Genomic DNA, 12,363 nt, shown 5'->3' with positions numbered 1-12,363 from the left:
AGGAGGGGTATTTGCTGGCGAGGGGTATGGTGGGAACGGGGGGAGGAGCGTTTCACTTCCCGCTCTGTGGAATCGAGAGCAGTAGGGAACGCTGTTACCTGCGCTGAAAATGGCGGACATCGAGCGGGTGCTTACACAGCTGCGGGCGGCGGCGGCGTCACAGCCTCCCGGCTGGCTGGAGGCACAACTGGCAGGCATCCTGGGCGGTTCCAGCGGTGGCGGCGGCGGCGCTGATCCCTCCGATCCATCGGCGGCTGGGCCCGGTGAGCGGCGCTCTAGGCGCGTGCACCCCCCTCAGCGTCTATCCCCTGATGCTTCCCCAGCGGCGGCGCAGGAGCCCCTCACGGGACCCTCCGGGCCGCGTGCCTGCATACAAACGCCCCAGCAGGCCGCGGTCCGGGAGAAATCCACCTGCTGCGCTGGGGCCTGCGGCGGCAGTTGGGCCCTCTCCCTCATCTACCCGGGGGTCTGGGCCCACGCGCGCCAGAGCGGCTGCAGGACGCGGCGTTGGCACGGTGGTCCGCGGCGGTTATGCCTGTCCTGGGCGGCCTGGTTCCGGCGGCACCACGAGACGACGGGGGGCATCCCAGTGGCAGACGGCGCCCCAGACTCGGCGAGGCTGCCAGGCTCAGCCGGGTTACGTCATTCCCCCCATGCAGCTGCGACCGGGCCCGCACCTATCCATGGGACGGCAGCAGACGGCAGCGTTGCGGACGGCGGGTCCGGGTCTGGGCCCGACGGATTCCTGGTGGCCTCCTGGAGTGACGGGGTCGGCACGGTCCCCTCTGCAGGGGTCGCAGCAGCTGGAGCAGTGAGGAGTGAGGTCCACGTCCGGGTGGACGCACAGACGGCTTCGAGGGCAAGAGACTGCGGGACGGCGACGGCGTCTGCGGCTGGGGGGACCGGAGCTCCCCTGCAGCCTGGTGAGAACCATTCTATGTTTTGTTTGTCCCCGGCGTTGTCGACGCCGACTATGACTTCGGGAGATCGGGTTGGGGGGTATGTTGAGCGGGGTGAGGGAGTTGCGTTGCGGGCGGATATGAGTCGTGAGGGGGTGGGTGAGTTGTTGTCGGGGGTGCGGGAGTTGTTGTCGCGGTTGAGCAGTGGTAGGCCAGGGCCGTCCCCTTTGTCAGCTTAGGTTGGATCGTCCGACTCAGGGTTAGCGTTGTTAGGCAGCGGTTCGGGTGACCAGGGTAGGTCGGCCGAGCCGGTCTCGGTGTCTGTACAAACGGAGAAAGAAAAGGAAGGGGGCATTCGACTAGATGATAAGGCACGTGGTGAGGTGTATGTGTGCTTTGAAGGGCCGTTGGGGGCGCATTTGAAGAAGGAAGTGCGCGAGAAGATTTGGAAGGATGAGTACGTGGAGATATTTTCACTGTTACCACTGGAAAAATTTAACTTCGACAAAAGTAAAAAAGAGGATAGTAAGAAGGAGGATGAGGAAAAGCGGCGATGGCGCCTTATTCCTCAGACATTTGTGAACTGGCTTCAGGCATTTGCGATTTTGGCAAGTGTTATTGGCGAAAAAGCTCCCGAGAATTGCTCAGCCTTGTTTTGTTATATGGATTCCATAGGGGAGGCGCATAGGGCCTATGGTGGTCAAGCATGTTTACGATATGATGAGCAGTTCCGGCAGCGGAAGGTGGTTCGTCCAGCGATCAGATGGGATCAGAAGGACATCGGCTTGTGGTTGCGGGAAATGGCACCGACGAAGTTTGGTCACTCCTTTCAAGGGGGGGCCGGAACTTCCGGCAAAGGCTCTGGGCAGGGTTCCTCTTCAGGAGCCGGGGGTCAGGCGGGTCAATCCGGCAGTCAGAAGCATGGCGTGTGTTGGCAGTTCAACGAGGGCCAGTGTAAGTTCGGGGCGACTTGCAAGTTCAAGCATTTGTACTCGCACTGCAATGGCGCCTCACACGGAGCCTCCAAATGTTTTAAGAAGAAAGGGAAGCCAGAGGGTAATCCCAAAGGGGGTGACCCCAGTGAGGTTGGACGCGATGGCCCCCTATCTAGATAGGTACCCCGATAGGGAGAGGGCAGAGTTACTCCGGGCCGGGTTTGATGTTGGCTTTTGTATACCAGCCCCGGGTTTTGCGGTACCACCGACGTTGAAGAATCTTAGATCTGCCGAGTTGCATGCATCGGTCGTGTCTGAAAAGTTAGGCAAAGAGGTGGTGTTGGGTAGGATGTCAGGTCCGTTTCCCACTCCCCCTTTGGATGATTTGGTGGTGTCACCTTTGGGCGTAGTGCCAAAGAAGGAGCCGAATAAGTTCCGGCTCATTCAGCATTTGTCATACCCGAAGGGGAGGTCGGTTAACGATGGGATTGATCCGGAGCTCTGTTCGGTGGTTTACACGTCGTTTGATGAGGCAGCCAGGTGGGTGCGCAGTTGCGGTAGGGGTGCATTGTTGGCCAAGACCGATATTGAGTCGGCTTTTCGTTTGTTGCCTGTTCACCCCGATAGGTTGTTAGGCTGTTATTGGGACGGCGGGTTTTACGTTGATCGATGTTTGCCGATGGGCTGTTCACTGTCGTGTGCTTATTTTGAAGCTTTCAGTTCCTTTCTGGAGTGGGCGGTGCGGGATGTGTCCGGTTTGGACTCGGTAATTCATTATCTCGATGATTTCTTGTGCATAGGCCCTGATCAGTCACAATGTTGTGAGGTCCTGTTAAGGACGGTTGTTTGGGTAGCGGAGTGCTTCGGGGTCCCGTTGGCACCGGGCAAGACGGAGGGTCCGTGTACGAGCTTGTCCTTTTTGGGTATTGTCATCGATTCTGAGATGTTGGAGTTTAGGTTGCCGGTTGACAAGGTGTTGGGTCTGAGAGACGAGGTGGCCCGAGCTAGACGTTTAAAAAAATTGCCACTGCGCGACGTGCAGTCGCTCTTGGGGAAGTTGAATTTTGCGTGTCGAATTATTCCCATGGGGAGAATTTTTTCACGAAGACTGGCCAGTTCCACTGCCGGGGTCACCGCCCCGCATCATTTTGTGCATTTGTCAGCTGAGCACAAGGCTGACTTTGAGGTTTGGGACCGTTTTTTGTCTTGTTACAACGGGCGTTCGTTGTTGATGGAGGAGGCCATGGGCAACGCTGATTTGGACCTGTTTACTGACACCTCGGGCGGTATTGGTTTTGGGGCCTTTTTGGGGGCCGATGGTTTGCGGCCAGATGGCCGGAAGCCTGGTTTGAAACAGGTTTAGTACGGAACATCACGTTGTTGGAAATTTTCCCGATTTTGGTGGTGGTGCAGCTGTGGGGCGACGATTTTCGGAACAAAAGGGTGCGTTTTAACTGTGATAATATGGCGGTTGTGTGCGCCATTAACAGTTTGACGACGGTGTCTCCCCCGGTGATCAGAGTTCTTCGGCAGTTGGTTTTGTCTTGCTTACACCTGAATGCTTATTTCACAGCTTCGCATGTGCCCGGTGTTAATAACTGCATTGCCGATTCTTTGTCTCGTTTCCAGTGGGAGCGTTTTCGGTCGCTGGCGCCAGATGCCGAGGAGACGGGCCTGGAATGCCCGGCGGAACTCTGGAGCGTGGTGTCCGGGCTGCAGAGCCTTTAATCCAAGCGTCCTTGGCTCCGAGTACGTGGTCGGTTTATCAGGCGGTATGGAGCAGTTGGGAGAGTTGGCTGGCGGCTTGTGGTGTTGCGAGTGCGGGTTCGGACCAGGTGGGGGCATTGTTGTTGTGGTTGAGACATGGGGCGGATCAAGGATGGTCGGCAGCGAAGGTGGATAGGACGATAGCGGCTTTAGCCTTTGGTTTCAGGCTACGTGGTCTTCAGGACGTGACAAAGTCCTTTCTGGTGAAGCAGGCTGCGAAGGGGCTGAGAAGATCATGCAGCCGAGGAGATTGTAGGCGCCCAGTGTCCTTTGAGATGTTGGAGCGGTTGGGGGCACGGTTGGGTGATGTATGCGTTTCCAGCTTCGAGGTCGCGCTGTTTCGCTTAGCCTTTTCGTTGGCCTTTTACGGAGCGTTGAGGATGGGGGAGTTGGTGTCACCCACTACGGTTCGTCAAGGGGGCCTGTGGGCGGCGGACGTTTTTGCTTCCGAGGGGTCACTGCAGTTTTGGATTCGGAAGTCTAAGACGGATCAGATGGGGCGGGGCAAGAAAGTAGTTTTGGGTGCTGTTCCTGGGTCTGTTATGTGTCCTATCCGGTGTTGGCAGGCTTTTGATAGGTTTCACCCGCGTGGTGACGGGCCTTTGTTGCGTCATGAGGATGGGTCTTTCCTGTCTAAATATCAGTTCGTAGCGGTTTTTCGGCAGTGTTTAAAGGCCATTGGGGTAGATTCTGCCAGGTTCGCTTCTCATTCTTTCCGGATCGGGGCTGCCACGGAGGCGGCAAGGAACGGATTGGCTCCTGAGGTGGTGCAAAGGATTGGGCGGTGGGAGTCCGGCCGTTATCGGAGTTACGTGAGGCCTTGAGCAGCTGGGATCGGTTTGATCTTTTGTTTGTTTTGGCGATTGTCTAAGTTGTTTATGTTTTTCAGGTTCATCCTCACTGTTGGTGTGGATTGTCGGCCACTCATATGTGTACTGGGGCGCGAGACGGGCCGACGTCAGACAGGATGGAAGACAGCTCGGGTTTTCCAGGGACGTGGCCGTCATCAGGTGGTTGGGGTTTTCGGGGTTTACTTTGGAACAGAGTTCTGGAGGAGGTACATAATGGCATTCGACTGGACAGGCCTCCTGATATTTTGGTTCTGCACGTCGGGGGAAACGACTTGGGAATTCGTCCTTGTCGGGAGTTGATCCGGGACATTAAACACGACATGCTCCGGTTATGGGTTTCGTTTCGGGAGATGTCCATAGTGTGGTCAGAGATTGTTCCTCGGACATCTTGGAGGCACGCCAGGTCGGTGGACAAGATAAATAAAGCCCGAATTAAGGTGAATCGGGCCGTGTCGGGTTTTGTTGTGCGGAACGGAGGTATGGCCGTGCGCCATTTTGAGTTGGAGCGTGGGGGTGACCAATTTCTTTTGGGTGACGGGGTTCATCTGAACGCGGTGGGCATGGATTTGTGGGCTCTGGGGTTACAGTCTGGAATTGAGCGGGCCATAGCGGTTAAGGTTGGTGGGGTTTCGGGTACTTGAGGGGGTCAAGTATCCTCGTGGTGGTGGGGGGAGGGGTCCTTGGAGTTGGTGCTAAATTGGCCTGGGGGGTCCGTCGGGATACAGATTCTCCAGTTGGTTTAAGTTTTGGTTGCGGGTCTGGTGATTTGGGGGAATCTTGGTAACGGTGGGCCAGATTCCTAAGTTGGAAGTGGACAATGGTAACCCTTCGGGGTATTTTGGTGCTCTCGAGCCTGTGGGGTAACGGCTGAGAGTAATCTACGGTTGGTCTCTTGTCCACTTGTTTATACTATGGGTGACACCAGATTTTTTAGCTTCAAGGACCCCTTCCCAGCTCATTTATGGTTATATGTTTTGTTTGTTATAATAAAGGCCGCTGTGGCCAATTATATCCAACTTGAGACTCATGTCGTTATTCGGAGGTTGGGAAGGAAAAGGGGTCGGTGATCCCTTGGGAAGGTAATTAATCATGGTAGTCGACAATACCAATGTCATGCATTAAAGAGACTTTTATGTTTGAACTTTGTGGGTCACTGCCTCTTCACTGCTATTACAACATATAACAGTCAGATTTTTTGAACCAATGCCACTCGCTATTTTTTAAATTAATTTGGGGAACACTAAATAAATAAAAATTGATTGCAGAACTGCATTTAGCTAGTAAACATGCCTCCTCACAGAACAGAATCTAAAAGCCTTTTACAGCCTCCATGTCGTAACTCTTGAGGTTTTCCTTGTAGCCGTCCCACAGCCATTTGTATGTAGACTATGTGCAGAAATAGCTGCTGCTATTATTTTTACACACAGAATCCAGGTCTAAAATTGACCCTCTGCACTTCTACATCCTAAATCCACTTTGTTAAGTAGCATTTTACCAGTCGTCGTCATTGAATTTTGCGGCTCTGACGTTCGTTTTAATTCTTCCTGGATTTTCTGTTGGCACCAATGATATTTTTAGCTTTGATGCAGAGTTTTGACTTGGACAACTGAAAATGGGTGAGTTTCTTTGCCGGTTTATCAAAGGTCTCATTTATTTCCTTGGCAATTTACATTCATATAATAAATTGTATCTGTTTAATTGGTGACCCTATCAACACTATAGATCTATGCGACATTTACTGACGCCTGATGAAGATGGCCCCCAATAGAATAATATGGATATAATATACAGTTTATGTATCTGAGAGTACAAAAGCTGAAAAAGAGACATTTAGAATGTAATAGGGGTTTTATGCCAGAAAAAAACAGAGTTGCTTAAATAATGCAGGAAAATGTTTTTTTTTTTTATTTGAGTCTTTTCTCCTAAAATAATCAATTCCAATCTAGTGTGCAGTACTTTAGCACTGGAGATCGCTGGCTTTTGGCTTTTTATAACAGTTTTACTTGATTTGGGAAAAGTCAATTAATAGGATTCTTCTTGTAAAACAGATACCTTTGCATTTCAGGACTTCAGGAAAGCTGAATTACAAGTTCAGTTATACTGATTGTCATCCAGCTTCCTAAAGGATATGTACATATGGAATGTTTGGTTTTACTTAAAGGGAATCTGTGAGCAAGTTTTTGCTACCTGTGCAAAAATTTGTATTCTATAGCCTTTGTGTTGTACTGTCTATGCTGCCTACAAAATGAGTTAACTGACAATCTCTCAGTGAGTTTGTCTTTTCTTTCTTCTGAGTTTTGCTCAGCTGATCTATGTCCACATAAACATTATCTGAATTATGTGTTCATAAATCAGCGCGGAGGAACTCAGAAGGATGATAAGGCTGATGCATAGAATATAGTTGATCCATATACACATCAGTTTTAAAAATGGATTCTTGCCTCCGGTACATCAGACTCTGAGCTGAGCCTGTCCTATTGTCATTCATTGTGCGGGTCAGACTCTGCCAATAAAGTCTATGGTCATCCGTAAGATACGGATGAAATAAGGAAGACAGACTTTGTTCTTCAGAGTTCCATCCGTTTTTAATTGATTTATTGCTAAAAAGTCAATGGATAAAAAAAATCAGACAGTTTACCTGTTTCAGAAAAAGAATGAAAAACTGAAGCAACTAGGATGTGTGAATGTAGCCTAAACTCTGGCATCAGGACAGCTCACTGATGAATTCTCAGTTAACTCATTGTGTAGCGAGCTGTAGACGGTTTTAAAAAAGAAGCTATAAAATGCAAATGGAGCAACATTTTTAATTAAACCCAAGTCCCCCAATTTCTTTTTTTACCTATAAATAGACTAATTTAAGTAAAAATTTGGTTCCCAAAGGTGTCTGTGTCCTTTAAAGAGGCACTCCCATTAGTATATATATATTTTTTCATTAAATGTGTGTATATATGAATTGTGTACAGGGTGGGGGAGTTACCATAGTCACCTACCGCTGCTCTCTCTGGGATCCAGCGCCGTTCTGCTTCGCTTCTGAATGAAATCACCACAATTGCGAAACGGCACTGCAAAACGGCACTGCAAAACAGAGACAAATGTGAACAGGTGCAAACTAAGAGCTGAAAGCTATGGTATGGAAACATGGAAGCGCATTACTGCTGTAGTAAACATGTTAAAAAATGAAGAAACTTAGCTCACAAATTGGCCAATTCATGTAAACCCACCAGCCAGCGACAAGGCGTACCTCTTTGTTGGGACCCGCCCATATAATGTAATTATAGGCTTTTAGCCCAGGATAAGCATCATGTTATGTTCAGGGTCCCAACAAAGGGGTACGCTTTGTTGCTGGCTATTTAGAAATGACTGGATAAGATTTTAACTATTTCACACATAAGAACATCCCAAAGGTTTATTCAATGAGGATTAATTTGTGGTTTTGCCTAAAATGGATTCAATTGTACCAAAATCTCAGCTGTGAAAAGAGTAAGGTCTGTATGGTTAGAAGCCTATAGAATAAGAATGTTTCTATTCCCTAACATAATTTAAAACAATACTCCTAACAGACGCTGTGAGAAATGGAAGCTTCCGATATTACCACTATTCCATCATTTTGTTCACTTTTTCAGGGAGTGTCCAAGCTGTAAAAGGGGAGGCCAGTGATGAAGATGAGGAGACAGAGTATTTTGATGCCATGGAGGACGCACCAGCCTTTATCACAGTAACAACTGACCCCAAACAGCACAGGTAACCTTAATCCATCTCTTGTAAAGCAGCCAACAGTTCATGGCCACATCTGACACAACATGGCCATATCTGCTATGACACATGTATGCCGGTCAGGACTTAGAGTATCTGTCACCAGGTCAATAGTGGCCAATTTTTGGACTTCTTTTATTCCTGCCACTCTCCTGGGAATGTCTGGCTTTTTTTTTACCCCCCATACAGTTCCAGTGATAATTAGATGAGTGTTAGTTTTTATGGTTTTTGACAAGGAGGCGTGGCTTACAGGATCCTCAGGGGACGTGCCTTCAGGCTGCTTTGCATTATTACTGTGCGAGCAATGCCCACAGGTACAGCACTGAATAAAAAGGCCCATATCTCTGGAACCATATGGCAGATATATAAAAAAAAATACTCGTGGGAAGAGTAGGAATAAAATAAAAGCAAACACTGGCCACTATTGTCTTGGCGACAGGTCCTCCTTAAGGAATGTATTACTACTTTATGGCTGATCTCCGCTTTTTTGTTCAGCATAGAAGAAAAAGTCAGATGTGTGATGTGATTGTACTCGCAGGTCATTGTGCCGTTCCCTGGATCTGATTCTATTTTTTTCCAACAATATATTGCCTGGAGAGCTATTTTGTAGATATGATAAAATATCCATCCAGGGAATTTATGGACAGCATCTGGCCGCTTGTCATGATGGCTCTCTGCCTGGAGACGTCTGACATTGACATGCCGCCCTCCCAGAATTCCTCACTTCTATGTATAAACCAGGGATGTGTCGTGTTCAAGACTCCGAGACTGAAAAATCCTCTCAACCCACAAGTAATGTAACGACATGAGATCGTGTGTGAACAGATTGTGTTTTCTGTCTCAGTGCCACATGCTCTAAGCCTATTTCCTGCCTTTATTATAATCTATTATTATTAAATTACGTAATTTAGTACCATTAATCTTACAGTATACCAATATTGTGGCCATATTTAGGTGAAATGACTTATTTTCTGTAATTATGATTCTGGTGCTAAGAGTTGACTCTATATTACAGTCTATAGTAATTCCCACTATGAACATGAATGTGCACAATTGGCTGATCATCTGGTCATTTCAGTGAGGAGTGGGGAGGAAGGTGAGGATGCTGAAAGTCACCATACACATTAGATTGCAGCCAATCACACCAAAATCTGACTTCTTGCTGTCCATCAAGCAGTGTGAGGCCGAATATTTGACAGTTCGGATAATGGTTACACCACTGGCCTGAGCTCTGCGATCTACCATGCTGCAGAGGCAGGTTTGCTGCAGCAGCATCAGAGGGGCGCAGGGGCACTGAAGCCGATCCAGCGAGTCAGCCAGCTTCAGAGTAATGCTTGCAAGCTGTATCACAACCTGCACGCTCTTTGCCTAGTACACTGGACACTATTGATAGACTGCAATGGTGACCGGTAAACTAGGCATTGAGCAGTAAACTATCAAATTAAAAATTCCTCCATTCTTAAGAACTGAAAGGATTTATAATAAGAGGTAAAGTGTTACATTTCTTGTGTAATCTGTCAGTAGGATCAAGCCTACATAGGCTGAAAAAAAGTGATACCTTGATATCTGCGATCTGATATCTTTTCCCAGAGATATCCATGTTTTACTTACACGTAAATGAGCTGTTCAGGACTATGGGCCAGACACTGATCTGCATGATAATCTGCCACCAGAGCTTATTATAAATAAAAGAAGGTGTTACCAGTGTTATGTGTAATGATTACCAGTGTGATGTGTAAAGGTTACCAGTGTGATGTGTAATAGTTGCCAGTGTTGCCAATGTGATATGTGATGGCCGCTCTCTGCTTTCTTGATCTCACTGCAGAGCTGTGTGTGATTCTAACTGACACCTACATGTTCCTATCAGCTCCCATTTCACAGGCAGGGTTTCAATATTGTTGTAATACAGCAGAGCTGTGAGAGCTGCAGTTGGTACTTTGATATAAAATTCAGTTCTACTGTTCTGTGTTAGTTACATGTGTCACACTGTGTCACTTATAATAATCTCTGGAGGCAGATTTTCATGCAGATCTGTGACTGGCCCATAGTCCTGAACAGCCCATTTACACATAAGAAAATGTGTGGATTTCTCAGTAATAAGATATTGGATTACAGATATCAAGGTATCATTTCCTTCAGCTTCCTATAACATACATGCCCATATATACAGAAAAGAAAAGTAGAAGCAAAGAAATCTTGAATTTATTATGTATGATCCAGACAATCCAGTGCTGTGCTTCTATACGTGACATTTCGGTCAATCAGACCTTTCTCAAACATGCACAGGATGGCTGGAGTAAGGAGGAGTAAGATATTATGCAGAGCAGGAATGCAACAGCTGATGGAAATTACGCACTTGCGCACTGCCTATCGCCTCCGGAGCCGCTGAAAGCCAGACACTGTACACCCGGATTTAGTGTGCAAGCCTGGGAGCTGATGGGCAGTGCGCAAGTGCAGGATTTCCTTGATCGAACGTTCCTTGGTTGAAACGTTAAAAAGTGCCACCAATATGATTGAAACAAAAGGTATGTGAGGGAATTCCCTAATGGTATAAAGCCATGTTAGTGATGCACATTGCATCACTAATAACACACCGGAGCCATTTAGTAGCAAAAAAAAAGACCTGATCGGCTCTCTTTAATACACCTTGCGCTACTTATGATAAAGTAGAATCTACTATATAATTGTCTAAGGGTCACTTCCATCTGTCCTTCTGTCTGTCACGGATATTCAGTCGCTGATTGGTCTCGCCAGCTGCCTGTCATGGCTGCCGCGACCAATCAGCGACGGCCACAGTCCGATTAGTCCCTCCCCTACAGTCACAGTGCCCGCCGCCCGCTCCATACTCCACGCAGTCAGTGTCCCCGGCGCTCCTCTCCATACTCCCCTCAGTCAGTGTCCCCGGTGCTCTGCTCCATACTCCCCGCAGTCAGTGTCCCTTTCGCTCCGATCCATACTCCCTGCAGTCAGTGTCCCCGGCGCTCCGCTCCATACTCCCCGCAGTCAGTGTCCCCGGCGCTCCGCTCCATACTCCCCGCAGTCATTGTCCCTATCGCTCCGATCCATACTCCCCGCAGTCAGTGTCCCCGGCGCTCCTCTCCATACTCCCCGCAGTCAGTGTCCCCGGCGCTCCGCTCCATACTCCCCGCAGTCAGTGTCCCCGGCGCTCCGCTCCATACTCCCCGCAGTCAGTGTCCCCGGCACTCCGCTCCATACTCCCCGCAGTCATTGTCCCTATCGCTCCGATCCATACTCCCCGCAGTCAGTGTCCCCGGTGCTCCTCTCCATACTCCCCGCAGTCAGTGTCCCCGGCGCTCCGCTCCATACTCCCCGCAGTCAGTGTCCCCGGCGCTCCGCTCCATACTCCTCGCAGTCAGTGTCCCCGGCGCTCCGCTCCATACTCCCCGCAGTCAGTGTCCCTGTCGCTCCGCTCCATACTCCCCGCAGTCAGTGTCCCTGTCGCTCCGCTCCATACTCCCCGCAGTCAGTGTCCCCAGCGCTCCGCTCCATACTCCCCGCAGTCAGTGTCCCCGGCGCTCCGCTCCATACTCCCCGTTCCATAATCCCCTCCAGTCCCCGCTCACACAGGGTTAATGGCAGCGGTAACGGACCGCGTTATGCCGCGGGTAACGCACTCCATATCCGCTGCTATTAACCCTGTGTGACCAAGTTTTTACTATGCAGCATCAACAGTAAAAAGATGTAATGTTAAAAATAATAAAAAAACAAAAAACCTGCTATACTCACCCTCCGTCGTCGGACGATGCGCTCGCGCCGGCCGCCATCTTTCGTTCCCAGAGATGTATTGCGAACATACCCAGAAGACTTAGCGGTCTCGCGAGACCGCTAAGTCATCTCGGTAATTTCGCAATGCATCATGGGAACGGAAGATGGCGGCCGCATCACACAGCTTCGCTGGATCCCAGGGGTGAGTATAGAACTATTTTTTATTTTAATTATTCAGGGATTTGGTGCCTACACTGCTAAATACTGCGTGGGCAGTGTTATATACCTACGTGACTGGCCAATATACTACGTGACTGGGCAATATACTACGTGGCTCTGTGCTGAATAATACATCACTGGGCAATATACTACGTCACTGGGTAATATACTACGTCGCTGGGCAAAATACTACGTGGCTGGGCAATATACTAC

General features: G+C 49.2%; 1 protein-coding gene across 2 annotated transcripts in view; it reads left to right on the top strand.

Moving 5' to 3' along the window:
• The window catches only part of OSBP2 (oxysterol binding protein 2), a 387,724-nt gene that overhangs the window by 306,447 nt on the left and 68,914 nt on the right, over window positions 1-12,363 (top strand). For both annotated transcript variants that reach the window (XM_069754235.1, XM_069754244.1), the window contains one exon: window positions 8,076-8,193. In XM_069754235.1, the coding sequence (XP_069610336.1) occupies window positions 8,076-8,193 (118 nt within the window). The remainder of the gene's footprint in view (window positions 1-8,075; window positions 8,194-12,363) is intronic.

This window comes from Ranitomeya imitator, chromosome 1, assembly GCF_032444005.1.
Source record: "Ranitomeya imitator isolate aRanImi1 chromosome 1, aRanImi1.pri, whole genome shotgun sequence".
In the NCBI taxonomy this organism is placed as follows: domain Eukaryota; kingdom Metazoa; phylum Chordata; class Amphibia; order Anura; family Dendrobatidae; genus Ranitomeya; species Ranitomeya imitator.
The sequence above is the reverse complement of the archived record's forward strand: the minus strand, read 5'-3'. Positions and strand labels throughout refer to the sequence as shown.